General features: G+C 43.6%; 1 protein-coding gene across 7 annotated transcripts in view; it reads left to right on the top strand.

The window, feature by feature from the left end:
• The window catches only part of MATN2 (matrilin 2), a 169,488-nt gene that overhangs the window by 87,153 nt on the left and 61,639 nt on the right, over positions 1-20,696 (top strand). For 5 of the 7 annotated variants that reach the window (XM_018058266.1, XM_018058268.1, XM_018058270.1 and 2 more), the window contains exon 5: positions 3,732-3,854. The exons of the other annotated variants lie outside the window; for them this stretch is intronic. In XM_018058266.1, the coding sequence (XP_017913755.1) occupies positions 3,732-3,854 (123 nt within the window). The remainder of the gene's footprint in view (positions 1-3,731; positions 3,855-20,696) is intronic. 7 annotated transcript variants of the gene reach the window in all.

Consider the following 20,696-nt stretch of genomic DNA (forward strand, 5'->3'; position numbering starts at 1 on the left):
TTCCATCTCCCAGAGCTAAAATAGACTGTGATGTCGCCAAAGTTACTCTCACAGCACAAGACAGGGAAACGGCCCATCTCCCTTTCTGAGACGTTCACCCTCAGTGGTCCCTCGATGAGCAAGATTGAGACCAGGCAGCCTGCTCTCAGGCCCTCTGCCGTCCGGTGTCAGTTGTCCTTCCGACGCCCCCTCCTGCTGCTTCCTTTGGAATTCCCGGAACGGGGGTCAGCTCCCCTCTCTGTCCTGCTTTTTCCTCCACTTCTGCACTTTTACTGTCCCCTCAGCTCCAGGTGGATCCTCTTCTTTTTCTCCATGTCTCTTGCTTTTCTCCACGTCTCTTGCTGGCCTCTGCGTCTCTTGCTTGCCTCCGTGTTTCTTCCTTGCCTCCGTGTCTCTTGCTTGCCTCGGTGTCTCTTGCTTGCCTGCCAGCCTCTTCTGATTGATCCAGCTTGGGCTGGCCGTAATCCATCCCCGTTCTGAACTCCCATCGTATCGGCAGCACTTCTCTTGTGGATTTCTAGCATGTTCTGTTTTCTATTTTAGTTATTTAGGGTGCATCTGATAGCTACTCTGGCTCTCCCAATCCTCAAACAGGGCTAGTTTTTTCCACATTAATGCCTTTTGTATTCACTGTTCTTTCAGTCAGAAACACACACACATATATATGGTAGTGGTGGTGGTTTAGTCATTAAGTTGCATCTGACTCTTGCGACCCCATGGATTGTAGTCCGCCAGGCTCCTCTGTCCGTGGGATTTCCCAGGCAAGAATACTGGAATAGGTTTCCAATTCCTTCTCCAAGGGATCTTCCTGACCCAGGGATCGAACTGGTGTCTCCTGCAATCCAGGCAGTCTCCTGCATTGCAAGCAGATTCTTTATTGCTGAGCCACAAGGGAAGCCTATACATATATATGTATATATACACACACACACACATATATACACACACACACACACACACACACATATACATATACTAGTTTAGTTTCAGGTATGCAATATAGTGACTCAGTATTTTACATTTCCACTGCATATATTATGAAACAGTCACCACAATAAATCCAGTTACGATTTATCACCATATAAAGTTGTTACAATATTGCCTATTATGTTTCCTATGTGTACATTACATCCCAGTGGCTTATTTATTTTACAGCTGGAAATGTGTACCTCTTAATCCCCTTCACTGATCCATATCCCCAACCTGTACCATCTGGCAGCCACCAGTTTGTTCTCTGTATCCATGAATCTGTTTCTGTTTTGTTATGTTACTTCATTTGTTTTATAGATTCCACATATGAATGAGATCATGCAGTATTTGTCTTTGTTTGATTTATTTCATTTGGCCTAATACCCTCAGGGTTCATCCATGTTGTTATAAATGGCAAAATTTCATTCTTTCCTATGGCTTAGTAACATTTCATTGACTCTATGTAGCACGTCTTTATCCATTCATCTGTTGATGGGCACTTAGGTTGCTGCCATATCTTGGCTATTGTAAATAATGTTGCAATGAACCTAGGGGTGCATATATCTTTTTGAATTAGTGTTTTTGTTTTCTTTGGATAAATTCCACTTCTGGGTTTTATCAGAAATGCTCTTCTTAGAATTTCACCTTCCTAACTCTTAGAATACAAGCTGCATGATGGCAGGAGCCCCTTTGTTGGTTTACACTACATCCCCAGTGCCTGGGACAGAGTAGGAGCTTTGTTAATTCAATAAATGAAAAGTATCTGATGGTTCCGATTTTTCTTGTATCTCTGGCTTAGGCTTGTAACTAACTGTAAATTTTGTCATTCTTCAATTATTCACTAAGATTTTTGCATGAGCTGAAGTTTCTTCTGATTATTGTTATTTTCCCTATATCTGGATCCATGGGAAATATCAATTGGAATTCCCAATTGGAAATATAAGATAGAAATAGATAGGTAAAGAATGGAATTTGCATCTGTAATTTTTTCATCTACTTCATTGATTTAGGAGTGAAAATAATTCTTTTAGCATTTTAAAACCAGAATCCTTCTTTGTGGAATTTTAGACCTAAATATTTTTTAATCTTATGATGTAGCTTCTATTTTTTTAAAAATTAATACATTTGATAGAGGTGCTAAATATGTCAGCTTTTATCTTTTTATCATTTGATATTTTACATTTATCAAAAAGTGTAATAAACTATAAAACTCAAAGACCTAGGAGGTTACATTAAAGTGTAGTCACTGGATTCAGGGATTAATCAAACTTTCTAGTGAATTAAGTTTTTACCATAGCTGTCACAGTGATAACTTTTAACCAGAGGAAGAAAACATTTTTAATGTATTCAATCCCTTTAATGCTCTCTGATTTTCTCCAAGTTTAATGGTAAAGTCACTGAAAGAGCTAGTTATGAAACCAAGTCATTATCCTTGCTGAGAAATAATGTCATAACGTCAGCCAATTTCTTCAAAGGGGAGACTGAGTCGATGAAGGATTAAAAATGCCTTTAAACTTTCCATCCTCTGATATATTCTTAGTTCTGTGGCAGTAAATGCACTACTGTGAATGTATTCTTACACTGCATTTGAATAAAGAGCCAGAGCTCAGCACCTTGTGGACACATAATAAATATTTGACTGGAATAGCATTGTTAATCACCATAGAGGAGCCTGCTGGGCTACAATCCTACAGGGGTCACAAAGAGTCGGATGTGACTGCATGACTTTCTCTTCACTTCACTTCAGACCGTATATTGATTTCTCCCTATCTTTGTTATCTCTACTCAAATTCTTCTGGCTTCCCATTTTCCTTCTTTATTACTGGGATGCATAAATGGAACACAGAGAGGATTTTCAAACATCCTTCTGATAGAGAAATGGAATGAGGGAAAGTATGTCCAAAGAGACCAAGGCAGACTTGAAAATAAGGGACTCTTCCAGATCTGCTGTGTTTTTGGTGGAGTAGCAGGTCTTTTCACCGCGCTCTCTCCCAGCTTCTGCAAAATGTCAAAGACAGCACCAAATGATATTGTTGAGACTGTGTACATAGGTGGGTACATTGGTGAGACTGATTACAAAGCCTTTAGGTTCTCAGAGAATACGAATGGTACTTGATTCGGACAAGCACAAAGGCCTGCTCATGATAACTTCAATCCTCAAGAACCATCCATCATTCTCCTTGACATGAGAAAAATACATATTGATGTTAATTTAAAAATTTCTAATGCATTTAATAGAGAAGAAAAATTCCAACTTTGAAAAGTGTGCTTTTACGTATACATAAGTGGCTGTGTGTGCTCACTCACATCTGTCTCTCTGTGACCCCATGGACTATCGCCCGCCAGGCTCCTCTAGCCATGGGATTTTCCAGGCAAGAATACTGGAGTGGTTCCTACTCCATTTCCTGCTCCAGGGGATTTTCCCAAGCCAGGGATCGAACCCCTGTCTTTTGCGTCCGCTGCCTTGGCAGGTGGATTCTTTACCACTGCACTACCTGGGAGGCCCTCACATACATAGAAACTCACCCAGCCATTAACAGAGGTGGTCTCTGGATGGTAGGACTGCAGGTGGGGAGATTACAGTTGAAATTTCTTTTCTTTTTTTTTTTCGTTTTCCAAAATTTCCAAAATGTTCCAAAATTTCTTATATCGCTTTCAATCAAGAGTTATCTTGCCAAGCACTGTAGAGTTGCTCATTGACGGCCCTGTGCCAGGAGTCACCTCCTTCTGAGCCAAGTGCTAATGGTGCTGCTTTGCCCCAGTCCAGGATCTGTGTGCAGCGGATGACCACGGCTGTGAGCAGCTCTGCGTGAACCTGCTGGGCTCCTTCGTCTGCCAGTGCTACAGTGGCTACGCCCTGGCCGCGGACGGAAAACGGTGTGAGCGTGAGTGTCCCGTCCAGCCTTGCCTGATGGGGAAACACCAGGAGGGAAGAGAGAGGGGAGGCCACGCAGCCAGTTGCTCTCCTTTGAGTTTCAACCAAGTGCTCCCAGTTCTCTGTCCTAGTTGCTAGTCACCATTTGAATTTTAAAGACTTCGTTTGTGGCTGAGCTTAGCATTTTCCCAGTCTGGGTCCTCAGCAAAAGGCATATTTATGATAATCTAGGTTAATAGATCAATCCATTACTGCTTCCCTTGGCAAGGACTGGGCGGATTTGCATTCAGTTTGGAGCGGTGTCTGGGCTGGTCTGCCTTCAGTAGAGCTCAGGTGTTATATGCGAGGTCAGGTGGTGATGGGTGACATTGCTGAGTGGCACTTCAAAGAGGTGGGCAGCCTTCCTTCTAAGCGTGGATCTGCAGTTTAGAGACTGTCCCAGGGACCGCCAGCTGTGAGAGGCCAGCTGTGGGTAGTGGTAGTGTTAGTCGCTCAGTCCTGTCCGACTCTTTGCGATCCCACGGACTGTAGCCCACCAGGCTCCTCTGTCCATGGGATTCTCCAGGCAAGAACACTCTTGTGGATTGCCATGCCTTTCTCCAGAGGATCTTCCTGACCCAGGGATCAAACCCAGGTCTCCTGCATTGCAGGCAGATTCTTTACCATTTGAGCTACAGGGAAGACCAGAAAACAAACAGCAGCCTCCAACACTGGCCGCAGCTAAGAAGTCTCAAGGGCAATACTTGGAACCACAGGCACCGCTTGCAGTCAGCTGAGTGGCTTCCCACTCAGGCGACTCCACATTTCAGGGGCCGTGAGGAGGGGGGTGGCATCTCATTTCTGCAGTGACAGGTAATGGTTTTCCTCGGCACCTGTAGGGCAGACAGTGAATCCCTAATATGCATGTGGCATCTCCCAGCTTGTCTGCAAAGCCCTTTAAACTCACACAGACTCATTAGTCTTTCTACCAGCAAACAGTGCCTGGCATAATAGGTGTTCAATAAGCTGAGCAGCGTACTTATGAGGCAGACAATCCATAAGGAAAGGAAGGAAAAGGACTTGATTGGCATCAGAACTGGAGCCTTCCTTTTCTAAGTCTAAATCCTCCATTTCTTGTTCCCTGTTCCATTGGTTTCAGAGGACCTGTTCTGTCTTGCTTCCCACAAACAGTAAATGATGATTTGTTTTTGCACATGGAACTGACACTTTCCAGCACACTGTGATTCTCAGCTGGGAATGTGGAAGGAAAAAGCAACAAAACAAAAGCATAGGTGGAAAAAAAAAAAAGTAAAGGTGGTGGCCTAGTCTTTGCAGGTGATGATGAGAATAAAATGGGTTTGTTCACTTGCTTTTACACACTGATGGAGACGAAAAACCAGCTGCATCAGAAGTCCACAGTGGAATCGGTCTCCTAAGCCTTAGAGTTGTTTTTTCCCCCTTATTCTGTCTGTGGTGACCATGATAGGTAGCAGGGTACCACATCCATTAACACTGGCAAAACAAGAAGTCAATCTGGAAACGCCAGCCCTTCTTTTTTCACTACATTAATTTTTATTATGCAAGTACCTATTTTCACTGAGGAAGTTAGACGAGAAAATCACTATTATAGCTTGTCGTATTTTCTGCTGCTGCTGCTGCTAAGTTGCTTCAGTCGTGTCCGACTCTGTGTGAACCCACAGACAGCAGCCCACCAGGTTCCTCCATCCCTGGGATTCTCCAGGCAAGAACACTGGAGTGGGTTGCCATTTCCTTCTCCAGTGCATGAAAGTGAAAAGTGAAAGTGAGGTCACTCAGTCGTGTCCGACTCTTTGCGACTCCATGGACTGTAGCCCACCTGGCTCCTCTGTCCATGGGATATTCCAGGCAAGAGTCCCGGAGTGGGGTGCCTAGACCCACAGAAATATCTACTTCTAGACATTTTGTTAATGCTTAACAAAATGAGGTCATATGCTCTATCTTGTTTCACATACTTTTCCCTTGTGTGCCTAGTCACTTAGTCATGTCTGACTCTTGGCAGCCCCATGGACTGTAGCCCACCACGCTCTTCTGTCCAAGGGATTCTCCAGGCAAGAATAGTGGGGTGGGGTGCCATTTTGTCCTCCAGGGGATCTTCCCGACCCAGGGATTGAGCCCAGGTCTCCTGCATGGCAGGCGGATTCTTTACCCACTGAGCTATCAGGGAAGCCCGATTTTTCCCTTCAGTTCAGTTCAGTCGCTCAGTCATGTCTGACTCTTTGCGACCCCATGAATCGTAGCACGCCAGGCCTCCCTGTCCAGCACCAACCCCCAGAGTTCACTCAGACTCGCATCCATCGATTAAGTGATGCCATCCAGCCATCTCATCCTTGGTCGTCCCCTTCTCCTCCTGCCCCCAATCCCTCCCAGCATCAGAGTCTTCCAATGAGTCAACTCTTTGCAACCCTTGAAGTGAAGTCGCTCAGTCGTGTCCGACTCTTTGCAACCCCATGGACTAGTAGCCTACCAGGCTCCTCCCTCCATGGGATTCTCCAGGCAAGAGTACTGGAGTGGGTTGCCACTTTCTTCTCCAGGGGATCTTCCCGACCCAGGGATCGAACACGGGTCTCCTGCATTCCAGGCAGACGCTTTAACCTCTGACCCACCGGGGAAGGCCCTTAGCAACCCTTACCGGTTGTTAAATGGGTAGAAACTTTGGGTGCTGTTGGGTCAGAAGGAAATTCCACCATTGGAAGTAAGGCCAGGGGATGAGCTTCGAGAAATAAGGCCAGGGCGTCTGGGAACTTAGGGTGAGGGAAGGAGCAGGGCAGGCCCAGAGCTTGTGTGCATGACAAGGGTCAGGGGCAGTTGGAGCCAGAGCTGGGGCAGGGGACCTGCCGTGACCCTTGAGAAACTGGAAGGCAGTGAGAAGCCCAGTTCTTTAGATGTTGCCAAATAATTGTCTAAGGGTGCCCTGTAGTGGAGAGCCTTTGAGTCTCTAAGGCTTTTGCCAAGACTTCTGGAGTTTGACATTTACTGAAGAGTGTCAAGCATGAGAGGGGAAGCTGCGGTTGCCTGGGAGGTGTCATGGGCCGTGTTTGTTAGAACGTGCTTTGCTCTCGCTGCCGCCGTCAGCATGTAGGAATGTCCGCCCTCCTTGGAGCTGGGGTCAAACCGAAGAAGGGGAGAACGGGAGAGACTATACGTGACTCCAGCCTCATCCATCAAAGTTATCCTCTTCCTTGTCAACCAAATATTTGACCTGTTGGAAGCTGATTGTGCAAAGACTGAGTGGCCGTGGACCTCTGTTGCCAGTTACTTTGGTTAGGGAGACTGAACTCAATGCCAAAGTGTCAAGTGCTGCTCCGTGAGGCTGTGCTGAGTACAGAGCAAATGATGGAGATATTAACAGAGGCTCCAGGAGGTCAGAGAGGAGGGAATCCTCATGGCCAGAATGGGGAAGATCTGGGTGAGGAAGGACGGGTAGCGATTGGATAGATGTCCAAGGCGACGGGAGACATGAAGGGCAGCGATCGTGTAGAGGAGGCCGTGCTCTCGAGGCTTGAGGACTGAGACCACCTGTGTGTCGGGGCGGGGTGGGGGTGTGGGAGGGCGGCAGACAGAGATCTAGTAGATAAGAGAGAGACTGTCACCGCGAGAACGCCAGGTTGAAGGCTATAACCTGAAGACACCAGTATGAAGGGACTTGTTAAAGATGGCACGGCCAGGTATCATTACAGCAGGGAATTCAGAGGAGAAGCAGAGGCTGCTAGGGACCCTGGGAGCCTTCCTTTAGCCCCTGCTCTAGGTGGTCTGGATGTGGATGGGCAGAGAACGATGTGACTGCAGGACATTAATCCCAGTTCATCCAGAGGGATCCCAGTTTATGGCTGTTGGCTCAGTTCTTGATAGCACTCTCTCTCACTTTGAAAGGAATTCCATTCTGAATGAGAGATTATAAGGTCACCCTAGTTAAGGTCAGCCTGACTCAAACAGCTGAAAAGGCTAGCTCTGCTGAAGCTAAGAATTCCTGCAGGTGCAAAGCAGGAGATGGAGTTGAAGACATCAACTGGAACCAGAATATTCAAGGCTTTGAACACCAGGCTGAAGAGTCTGAACTTCATCTCTGATAAAAAGACACTAAAGGGTTTCTGATTGGGACGGATAAAGGCAACACCTCATTTTAGAAAACTCAGTCTCATGGTGCAGGGTGGGATGGATTCCAGGAAGAAGAAAGAGGGCTGGAAAGACTGATTAGGAGACTATGATAGTCCTCTGGTGGAGGGTGACCAGGGCCAGGTTTGAGTAGCAACTGTAGAAATGCAGACAAAAGGAAGGGGTTGAGAAATGAAAGGAGGTGCAGGAATGAAAGAAGGCGTGATGAATAAAGAGGAGGAAAAGTCACGATCGAATCCCAGGTTTGAGCTGCCATGATTCTGAGAGTGATGGTGAGAGTGATGGAAACAGATTTTGTTTTTTAATGTTTTCATTTCGGGCTGTGTCAGGTCTGAGTTGCTGCATGCGGGCTCTTTATTGATGGACCCTCTAGTTGTGGCACACAGACTCAGCAGTTGCCCCGCAAAATATGAGATCTTAGTTCTCCATCCGGGGATCAAACCTGAACCCCAGTATTGGAAGGCAGATTTCTAACCCCTGAACCACCAGGTGAGTTCTGGGAACAGATTTCTTAGAGAAGATAATAAGGATCCGGTGGGTTTCAAGCTGAGATGGGACACCTGCAGGGACACGAGGAGAGGGAACAGAGGCCGCACCAACGCCAGGAGGGGAGGGTGGGAGGAGTGGAGCAGGCAGGAGGCAGCGCAGCCGGTTCCTTCTGAATTTCCATTTCCAGCGTTCACGTCTGTGTTTGTTTTGAAAGTGTCTGGACCTTCAACACAGTAAGACCTGGGCTCAAATCCTAGTTCTGCTACTTGCTAGTCATCTGTCTTTTATTTCCAAGCCTTGGTTTTTCTCATCTGTAACACAGAGTAGTAATACCTACATCACAGAGTTGGTGGGACTAAATTAGATATCGAGTACAGTTCCTAATACACTTGGGCAACTGTTGCTGTTATTGTTATTACAACACATGTGATCACCATCATTGTTTCCTGGGTGCCATGAAGTATGGAGTTAGGAGACAGTGAAGCCTGAGCCTTGGGCTCAGTCACAACATGCAGGGAGCAGGCGGGGGACATGGGGGCAGGGAGGATATCTGCGAAGAAACCGCCTAAGGTGGGGACGGAGGAGTTGAGGAGAGATGGGCGGGAGAACCAGAAGTCATGCACTAGGATGTGAAAGAGAATTTCTAGGCCAGGTCAATATCAGGGTCACGCCCCAGCGAGGCCAAATGGAACAGAACGTAGAGAAAAAGCCACCGAGTTGAGTCACTGGTAATTCACCTCAGCCAACATTTCCAGACTCTCTGCCAGGCACTCTGCTAGGCGTTAGGGACCCAAAAATGACCAGGAGGCCATTGCCAATGATCAAGAGGGGTGAGGTAAAGGGCAGATTTCAAGGAGGGAGCAGCGAGGGGGTGAGAAAGTGGGGATAGCAAATCTGACCTCACTGGAGGAGATTTGCTAGAAATTCACCATGGCCAGCTACTGTGAGTGGACCCCACGGGAGTGCTTTGACTCATCCCAGAATTATGACAGTGGCTGCATGAGAAGTCAGTTCTGAGCCAGGAGCAGGACCTTTGAGCCAACATTTCCACACTTTCTGAGTTAGTGGAACCATAACTTCAAGGGCTAGAGTTCCATTTTTTCTAACTGCTCATTTAACTCTGGATGGAACTGAATTTGTTTCAACATTCAGGTGATCAAGGGTGGATTACTCACTACAGAAAGTCCTCATTTTGCTTTGGTGGAGTCTTGGTATTTGTAACCCAGCAGCTTCCACTAAAGCTGTATTAATTTCCATCCAAAACTGTACATTTTTCAAACACCCTTAGGCTTCAGTAAAGCAGTTTAAGGGCAGAGTCTGTACATTTTTTTTTTTTTTGGTTGCCATTTCCTTCTTTCTTTCTTTCTTTATTTTTTTAATTTTAAAATCTTTAATTCTTACATGCATTCCCAAACATGAACCCCCCTCCCACCTCCCACCCCATAACATCTCTGTGGGTCATCCCCATGCACCAGCCCCAAGCATGCTGTATCCTGCGTCAGACATAGACTGGCGATTCAATTCTTACATGATAGTATACATGTTAGAATGCCATTCTCCCAAATCATCCCACCCTCTCCCTCTCCCTCTGAGTCCAAAAGTCCGTTATACACATCTGTGTCTTTTTTCCTGTCTTGCATACAGGGTCGTCATTGCCATCTTTCTAAATTCCATATATATGTGTTAGTATACTGTATTGGTGTTTTTCTTTCTGGCTTACTTCACTCTGTATAATCGGCTCCAGTTTCATCCATCTCATCAGAACTGATTCAAATGAATTCTTTTTAACGGCTGAGTAATACTCCATTGTGTATATGTACCACAGCTTTCTTATCCATTCATCTGCTGATGGACATCTAGGTTGTTTCCATGTCCTGGCTATTATAAACAGTGCTGCGATGAACATTGGGGTACATGTGTCTCTTTTAATTCTGGTTTCCTTGGTGTGTATGCCCAGCAGTGGGATTGCTGGGTCATAAGGTAGTTCTATTTGCAATTTTTTAGGGAATCTCCACACTGTTCTCCATAGTGGCTGTACTAGTTTGCATTCCCACCAACAGTGTAGGAGAGTTCCCTTTTCTCCACACCCTCTCCAGCATTTATTGCTTGCAGATTTTTGGATCGCAGCCATTCTGACTGGTGTGAAGTGGTACCTCATTGTGGTTTTGATTTGCATTTCTCTAATAATGAGTGATGTTGAGCATCTTTTCATGTGTTTGTTAGCCATCCGTATGTCTTCTTTGGAGAAATGTCTATTTAGTTCTTTGGCCCATTTTTTGATTGGGTCGTTTATTTTTCTGGAATTGAGCTGCAGAAGTTGCTTGTATATTTTTGAGATTAGTTGTTTGTCAGTTGCTTCATTTGCTATTATTTTCTCCCGTTCAGAAGGCTGTCTTTTCACCTTGCTTATATTTTCCTTTGTTGTGCAGAAGCTTTTAATTTTAATTAGATCCCATTTGTTTATTTTTGCTTTTATTTCCAGAATTCTGGGAGGTGGATCATAGAGGATCCTGCTGTGATTTATGTCGGAGAGTGTTTTGCCTATGTTCTCCTCTAGGAGTTTTATAGTTTCTGGTCTTACATTTAGATCTTTAATCCATTTTGAGTTTATTTTTGTGTGTGGTGTTAGAAAGAGATCTAGTTTCATTCTTTTACAAGTGGTTGACCAGTTTTCCCAGCACCACTTGTTAAAGAGATTGTCTTTACTCCATTGTATATTCTTGCCTCCCTTGTCAAAGATAAGGTGTCCATATGTGTGTGGATTTATCTCTGGGCTTTCTATTTTGTTCCATTGATCTATATGTCTGTCTTTGTGCCAGTACCATACTGTCTTGATGACTGTGGCTTTGTAGTAGAGCCTGAAGTCAGGCAAGTTGATTCCTCCAGTTCCATTCTTCTCTGTCAAGATTGCTTTGGCATTTCAAGGTTTTTTGTATTTCCATACAAATCTTGAAATTATTTGTTCTAGTTCTGTGAAAAATATGGCTGGTAGCTTGATAGGGATTGCATTGAATTTGTAAATTGCTTTGGGTAGTATACTCATTTTCACTATATTGATTCTTCCAATCCATGAACATGGTATATTTCTCCATCTATTAGTGTCCTCTTTGATTTCTTTCATCAGTGTTTTATAGTTTTCTATATATAGGTCTTTAGTTTCTTTAGGTAGATATATTCCTAAGTATTTTATTCTTTTCGTTGCAATGGTGAATGGAATTGTTTCCTTAATTTCTTTTTCTACTTTCTCATTATTAGTGTATAGGAATGCAAGGGATTTCTGTGTGTTGATTTTATATCCTGCAACTTTACTATATTCACTGATGAGCTCTAGTAATTTTCTGGTGGAGTCTTTAGGGTTTTCCATGTAGAGGATCATGTCATCTGCAAACAGTGAGAGTTTTACTTCTTCTTTTCCAATTTGGATTCCTTTTATTTCTTTTTCTGCTCTGATTACTGTGGCCAAAACTTCCAGAACTATGTTGAATAGTAGCGGTGAAAGTGGACATCCTTATCTTGTTCCTGACTTTAGGGGAAATGCTTTCAATTTTTCACCATTGAGGATAATGTTTGCAGTGGGTTTGTCATATATAGCTTTTATTATGTTGAGGTATGTTCCTTCTATTCCTGCTTTCTGGAGAGTTTTTATCATAAATGGATGTTGAATTTTGTCAAAGGCCTTCTCTGCATCTATTGAGATAATCATATGGTTTTTATTCTTCAATTTGTTAATGTGGTGAATTACATTGATTGATTTGCGGATATTGAAGAATCCTTGCATCCCTGGGATAAAGCCCACTTGGTCATGGTGTATGATCTTTTTAATGTGTTGTTGGATTCTGATTGCTAGAATTTTGTTGAGGATTTTTGCATCTATGTTCATCAGTGATATTGGCCTGTAGTTTTCTTTTTTTGTGACATCTTTGTCAGGTTTTGGTATTAGGGTGATGGTGGCCTCATAGAATGAGTTTGGAAGTTTCCCTTCCTCTGCAATTTTCTGGAAGAGTTTGAGGAGGATAGGTGTTAGCTCTTCTCGAAATTTTTGGTAGAATTCAGCTGTGAAGCCGTCTGGACCTGGGCTTTTGTTTGCTGGAAGATTTTTGATTACAGTTTCGATTTCCGTGCTTGTGATGGGTCTGTTAAGATTTTCTATTTCTTCCTGGTTTTTTAAGAAAAATTTCCTGGTCCTTTACATTTTTCATCCATGCCTGGTTCTAGAGTAATTTTGGTTAGCAAATTGCCTTAATTAAGCTCTGTCTTTGAGAGTGAGTTTTTTGCTGCACTTGCTCTCCTGATGTTTACTTACTGCCTTGTCTTTTGGGGCAACTTGGGTCCTGTTTGCATCTTACCTGCCCAAGCAGACTGTAAACCCTTGGCATGAAGAAGGTGCAGAAGCCAATTCCTTTAATTTTCATCTTTCACAGAAAGATGACTTGTAAAATGTTTTTCTTGAATCATTAACTAAGATTGACTAATCACAATCTCAAGCATTCATTTTTCTAAAAAAAGCTTTTCTCCTTGATTGATTTCTAAATTATAAAATCAATTTGTGTTTATTTAAAAAAAATCAGAGTACATACAGATGTGAAAGTGAAAGTCACTCAGTCGTGTCCAACTCTGCTGACCCCATGGACTGTCCAGTCCATGGAATTCTCCAGGCCAGAATACTGGAGTGGGGAGCCTTTCCCTTCCCCAGGGCATCTTCCCGACCAAAGAATTGAACCCAGGTCTCCTGCATTGCAGGCAGATTGTTTACATTGAACCCAGGTCTTCTGCATTGCAGGCAGATTGTTTACTAGCTGAGCCACAAGGGAATCCCAAGAATACTGGAGTGGGTAGCCTATCCCTTCTCTAGGGGATCTTCCTGACCCAGGAATTGAACCAGGGCCTCCTGCATTGCAGGCAGATTCTTTACCAACTGAGCTATGTGGGAAGCCCACATATAAAGCCCAGATTTATATGAAATCAAAACCTGAAAGACATTCCTCCTTAATTTTACTCCATGGAGATAATCACCACTGAAAGCTTGGCCTCTCCTTCCTGCTTTTCTTCAAAGATGACTTACTACCTTATGATGTTCTTTGCTGGTCATTACATCCAGAGTTTAGCACAATGCTTGACACACAGTAATTGTTCAGTAAATGGTCATGGGAACAACTGAATGGTATTAAGATATCTCTTTACTGCCAAATTCAAACCTTATTTTATTAGGCAGGTAATGTGATAAAAAATAATTTATACTCCTTTAATGTTACTAAATTCCAGGACCTGTGTGAAACATTTTATGTATAACTGAGGCCATCCTTTGAAGTAGGTACTGTGGTCACGCATATTTTATAGGTCTCTTCACTTGTCTGTTTCACAGACTTCATCTGTAAATTGAGGATAACAATACTTACCTCCAGGGGTTGTTGTGAGGGTGAGATGAGTTAATACATGGAAAGCCTCATTGACTCTGTAGAGACCTATATAGGAAAAGAATCTAAAAAAGAGTGGATATGAGTATAACTGATTCACGTTGCTGTACACCTGAAACTAACACAACATTTTCAGTCAACTGTACTCCAATTAAAAATTTTATGTATATGGCAAGCGCTTGGAACTGTGCTATACATGGGCAACTGATACACATTAGTTGAATTTGCATCTTTTATGAATTTTTATCTTCTCATGAATGCTTGCATGTAATAATGCATGAAACATGGGCTACGTTTGAAAAAACATTGAGATCCATACCCCAAATGCTGGTGGCACTTAGCACTGGTATTTAGCCTGCTGCTACTGCTGCCTTCAAAACTTTCCTTCTGTATTCTTCCATACCAGTCACCTTCAATGAGAAGGGAATGCTAAGTTGCTTCAGTCATGTCTGACTCTACGCAACCCTATGGACTGTAGCTCACCAGGCTTCTCTATCCATGGGATTCTCCAGACAAGAATCCTGGAGTGGGTTACCATGCCCTCCTCCAGGAGGGAGTCTTCCCAACCCAGGGATGGAACCTGCATCTCTTAGGCCTCCTGCACTGCCAGGCAGGTTCTTTACCGCTAGCGCCACCTGATGGCTGATATTTAAGTTGGTGATTAGGGATGGGAGGATCAATCTTTGTACTGAAATTCAAATTTTTACTTCATCAGCTTACTCCTCACGCTTAAAGCTTGATCTCCCATGAATGCAAAGATTTCTCCATGCCTTAGTTTGCGAGGGCTGCCTTAACAAACTACCACAGAGTGAGTGGCAACAGAAGTTTATTTTCCCAGTTCTGGGGTTAGAAGTGCAAAGTCCTCGTGTCAGCAGGCTTGACTTGTTTTGAGGTCTCTCTCCTTGGCTTGCCGCTTCTGCATGTGGTCTTTGCTCAATGCCCAGGCATCCTTGGTGCCTCTGTGTGTGTGTCTAAATTTCCATTTCTCCTGAGGACACCAATCAGATTGGATTAGCACCCATCTTAATGGCCGCATTTTAACTTAATTACCTCTTTAAAGGTCCTTTCTCCAAATGCAGTCACCGACTGACCAACTGGGGATTTAGAACTTCAGCAAATGAATTTAGGATGGGACATTCAGCCTGGAACATTTCCCTATTGTTATCAAAATCAATAGGAAACTTTCTCTTTTAAACTCCTACATATAGGAATCCAGTCATGCCCTGGGAAAGAGGTTTGTGAAGCTGACTGTGCGTGTATCTGATATATACTCAGCAAGTAAATTGGTTCTAAAATTTCTCTAAATGACATACTTGGTTTTTCTTACTCTGTCATCAACAAGCCAACAAACCCAAATGCTACTCTTTAAAATATCCTGTTTCTAGTAAGGCCATCCTCTTTGCAGACTAATCCCTGCTGAGGAGACCTTGGAATTCAACTAGATTATAAATCAGAGGCTGTCAATCTTAGGCTTTATTCAGTTCAGTTCAGTTCAGTTGCTCAATCGTGTCTGACTCTTTGCGACCCCATGAATTGCAGCATGCCAGGCCTCCCTGTCCATCACCAACTCCCGGAGTTCACTCAGACTCACATCCATTGAGTCGGTGATGCCATCTAGCCATCTCATCCTCTGTTGTCCCCTTCTCCTCCTGCTCCCAATTCCTCCCAGCATCAGAGTCTTTTCCAATGAGTCAGCTCTTCTCATGAGGTGACCAAAGTACTGAAGTTTCAGTTTTAGCATCATTCCCTCCAAAGAAATCCCAGGGCTGATCTCCTTCAGAATGGACTGGTTGGATCTCCTTGCAGTCCAAGGGACTCTCAAGAGTTTTCTCCAACACCACGGTTCAAAAGCATCAATTCTTCGGCACTCAGCTTTCTTCACAGTCCAACTCTCACATCCATACATGACCACAAGAAAAACCATGGCCTTGACTAGACGGACCTTTGTTGGCAAAGTAATGTCTCTGCTTTTCAATATGCTATCTAGGTTGGTCATAACTTTCCTTCCAAGGAGGAAGCGTCTTTTAATTTCATGGCTGCAGTCACCATCTGCAGTGATTTTGGAGCCCCCCAAAATAAATTCTGACACTGTTTCCACTGTTTCCCCATCTATTTCCCATGAAGTGATGGGACCAGATGCCATGATCTTAGTTTTCTGAATGTTGAACTTTAAGCCAACTGTTTCACTCTCCTCTTTCACTTTCGTCAAGAGGCTCTTTAGCTCTTCACTTTCTGCCATAAGGGTGGTGTCATCTGCATATCTGAGGTTATTGATATTTCTCCCGGCAATCTTGATTCCAGCTTGTGCTTCCTCCAGCCCAGCGTTTCTCATGATGTACTCTGCATATAAGTTAAATAAGCAGGGTGACAATATACAGCCTTGACGTAGTCCTTTTCCTATTTGGAACCAGTCTGTTCCATGTTCAGTTCTAACTGTTGCTTCCTGACCTGCATACAGGTTTCTCAAGAGGCAGGTTAGGTGGTCTGGTATTCCCATCTCTCTCAGAATTTTCCACAGTTTATTGCGATCCACACACTCAAAGGTTTTGGCATAGTCAAGAAAGCAGAAATAGATGTTTTTCTGGAACACTCTTCCTTTGTCCATGATCCAGCGGATGTTGGCAATTTGATCTCTGGTTCCTCTGCCTTTTCTAAATCCAGTTTGAACACCTGGAAGGTCATGGTTCACGTATTGCTGAAGCCTGGCTTGGAGAATTTTGAGCATTACTTTGCTAGCGTGTGAGATGAGTGCAATTGTGCGATAGTCTGAGCATTCTTTGGCATTGCCTTTCTTTGGGATTGGAATGAAAACTGACCTTTTCCAGTCCTGTGGCCACTGCTGAGTTTTCCAAATTTGCTGGCATATTGAGTGCAGCACTTTCACAGCATCATCTTTCAGGATTTGAAATAGCTCAACTGGAATTCTATCACCTCCACTAGCTTTGTTCGTAGTGATGTTTTCTAAGGCCCACTTGACTTCACATTCCAGGGTGTCTGACTCTAGGTGAGTGATCACAGCATCGTGATTATCTTGGTTGTGAAGATCTTTTTTGTACAGTTCTTCTGTGTATTCTTGCCACCTCTTCTTAATATCTTCTGCTTCTGTTAGGTCTATACCATTTCTGTCCTTTATTGAGCCCATCTTTGCATGAAATGTTCCCTTGATATCTCTAATTTTCTTGAACCTTGCACCAAATATGGTTTATCCTTGGAAACAGCTGAGTGCTTTCTAGCGTGTTAGGCAGAGATTGAACACAGCAAGACTGGCTTCCAACCCTGAGATCTTAGCACTCTGTGATCCAGGGTGGGCAAAGGACTGCAGCGAGAAACTTACTCTTTTGCTTGTCTCAGGCAGAAAGACCAAGGAAGGATTTTGTTGAAGTAGGAGAGGACTTGGAACAACAGAGGATCTCCTGAGTTACACACACCGATCACCTCCATACATCCTCCCTCTAAACTTGGTGTCTTTTTATAAGTACAGTTTTGCAACTAAGGAAGTTGTGCAAAGAACCTAAAACATGCAGCGAAGGATGACAGAGTTGAATGGACTGGAACTCTCTCAACCTTAGGAAGCTTTTGGTTCACGTGGGCTCCTCCACGTCTTGCAATCGCCTCATCTGCTGTCTTCAGAGACCTGGCAGAGAGCAGTAGGTGGCCCTCAAATCAAAGTGGGATTTTGACACCTTTAGGTTTTGCGGGCCAGGATCTTGTACCCAGGAATGCTTGAGTCCTGCCTTGCCAGTCTCTCCTCTCCCCTTCGGTTCCCCCAGAGAGCTGTGCACATGAAAAACAAAACCAGTAGGAAAATTGGAGTCCAGAAGAAACCTTCTTGTCATGTGAGATCAGCTAAAGAGCAGAATCATGAAAAGTGCATATCCAAACCTACCTGAAGTGTTTACATTTTCTTCAGAACACATACTTATGCTTTTAATAAAACTTCTTTTGAGTACACTTCCAAAAATTACTAATTTTAAGTTCATTTAGAAAATATTATTTAAAAACATCTTTCTTGGATAAACATACCCGTAATATGTTGTCTGTGGTTTTCACCTTTGATTTCTTTAAGTTGGAGCAAGAATTTGAAGACTTCTATAAAGCAGTCTAAGGGCAGAATCTGTAAAATTTTTATGAAAATTTCCCTAGTCTTTTACATGTTTCGTCTATGCCTGGTTCTAGAGCAATTTTAGTTGGCAGGTTGCATTTAAGTGCCAAAAGCTTTCCACTTGGTTTTTATTTTTAAAAAATTCGATCTGTTCCAGTGCTTGCTTATATATTTAATTAGTTTTTATAGTATTTCAATTAATTACAAAAAGGTATACAAATAGCACATAGAGGTTTGGAAATAAAAATAACTTTGACTCATTTTAACAATGATTTTAAAATTTTCACATGCATCAGTGTCACCTAGAGACCTTACTAAAGCATATATTCCTGGGCCCCACACACAGAGTTTCTGATTTAGTATGTCTGGAGTGGGGCCTGAGAATTTGCATTCCTAACAAGTTCTCAGCAGTGGCCACAGGACTGGAAAAGGTCAGTTTTCATTCCAATCCCAAAGAAAGGCAATGCCAAAGAATGTTCAAATTACCATACAATTGCACTCATTTCACACGTTAGCTAGATTATGCTCAAAATCCTTCAAGCCGGGCTTCAGCAGTACATGAACTGGGAAATTCCAGATGTACAAGTTGGATTTAGAAAAGGCAGAGGAACCAGAGATCAAATTGCCAACAACCATTGGGTCATAGAAAAAGCAAGGGAATTCCAAATATTTCTTCTGCTTCATTGACTATGCTTAAGGCTTTCTCTGGAACACAGCAAACTGTGGAATATTCTTAAAGAGATGGCCAGACCATCTTATCTGTCTCCTGAGAAACCTATATGCAGGACAAGAATCAACAGTTGGAACTGGACATGGAAAAACAGACTGATTCAAAATTGGGAAAAGACTACATCAAGGCTATCTATTGTCACTTGCTTATTTAACTTAAATGCAGAGTGCTGCTGCTGCTGCTGCTGCTGCTAAGTCACTTCAGTCGTGTCCAACTCTGCGTGACCCAATAGACAGCAGCCCACCAGGCTCCCCCGTCCCTGGGATTCTGCAGTACATCATGCAAAATACTGGGCTGGATGACTCACAAGCTGGAATCAAGATTGCTGGGAGAAATATCGACAACCTCAGATATGCAGATGATACCCACTTTAGAGGCAGAAAGTTAAGAGGAACTAAAGAGTGTCTTGATGAAGGTGAAAGAGGAAAGTGGAAAAGCTGGCTTAAAACTCAACTTTCAAAAAACTAAGATCATGGCACTTAATCCCATGTGCCATGAAGTCCCATCACTTCACAGCAAATGGATGGGCAAAAAGTAGAAACAGTGACAGATTTTATTTTCTTGGGCTCCAAAATCACTGTGGATGGTGACTTCAGCCATGAAATTGAAAGACGCTTGCTCCTTGGAAGAAAAGCTATGACAAATCTAGACAGCATAATAAAAAGCAGAGGTATCACTTGGCTGCCCAAAGTCCATATAGTCAAAGTTATGGTTTTTCTGGTAGATATATAAGGATGTGAGAGTTGGACCATAAAGAAGGCTGAGTGCTGAAGAACTGATGCTTTCGCACTGTGGTGCTGAAAACTCTTGAGAGTCCCTTGGACTGCAAGGAGATCCAACCAGTCAATCACAAAGGAAATCAACCCTGATTGTTCTTTGGACTGATGCTGAAGCTGAAGCTCCAATATTTGGCCACCTGATATAAAGAGCCACCTCATTGGAAAAGACCCTGATGCTGGGAAAGACTGAGGGCAGGAGGAGAAGGGGACAACAGAGGATGAGATGGTTGGATGACATCACTGACTCAATGAACATGAGTTTGAGCGAGCTCTGGGAGATAGTGAAGGACAGGGATGCCTGGTATGCTGCAGTCCATGGAGTCACAAAGAGTCAGACACGACTGAGTGGCTGAAAAACGACAAGTTCTCAAGGGAGGATTGTTACAGCTAGGTCACCACCACATTTGGAGAACTGAATAAGCGTGCAGCGAGTCAATAGGAAAAGTACGCAGGTGCTCCGGGGCATGCGTTCCTCCGAGGCTGCTTTATAAGCATGCAGCCCAGCCAACGAGAGATGTGCACAGGTATTCAAAAACATAGCTATTCCAACAGCTTCGAGCATTTGGCACGTTCTGGGCGTCAGGTCCCATATTTTTCAGAGGTAACAAAAAGCAATGATTGATCAGAAGTTGGTTAAGTGTTGGTCAATTAAAAGAGCTTCTTCTGTGCAACTTTATTAACACCAGATTCAACATTGGATACCCTGTTCTAGAACATTCTGGGGGATGAAAAAGGTGAGATTGGAGTATGTGGCTTAGACTTTAGGCCCAAGCAAAGCTTCTGGTCTCTCCCCAGTCTAATACGGGACCAGCACACCCAAGTCTCTCGGAAGAACAGAGATGATTGGGCTCAGAAATTCCAGAGAGGGGTAGTATCTCAGTTTTAGGCTTTTAGGTACAGTGACCTGCCCACTCATCACTGTGGTACTGTCAGTGGCCTGGAACATGGACGTCAGATAGATCAGCAGCTATTTCTGTGGAAGGGACACTGTTGCTGGCAAAATCTTGGCTTTCTCTGCCCACTGCAGCCAAATAACAATTACAGAGACAGAATTTGGAGGAAATAGAAAGGTGGCTTTAAGCTAGCAGAGAAGGAGACACAGTCGGCTGATGCCTCAAGAACTGTGTCCCCCCTCCATGAAGAGTCTAGGGCCTTATATAAGATGAGGGCTCGCAGTCAGGAGTCAGTGGTGAGGAACTAAGGTGAT

The sequence above is a fragment of the Capra hircus genome, chromosome 14, assembly GCF_001704415.2.
Source record: "Capra hircus breed San Clemente chromosome 14, ASM170441v1, whole genome shotgun sequence".
NCBI lineage: Eukaryota > Metazoa > Chordata > Mammalia > Artiodactyla > Bovidae > Capra > Capra hircus.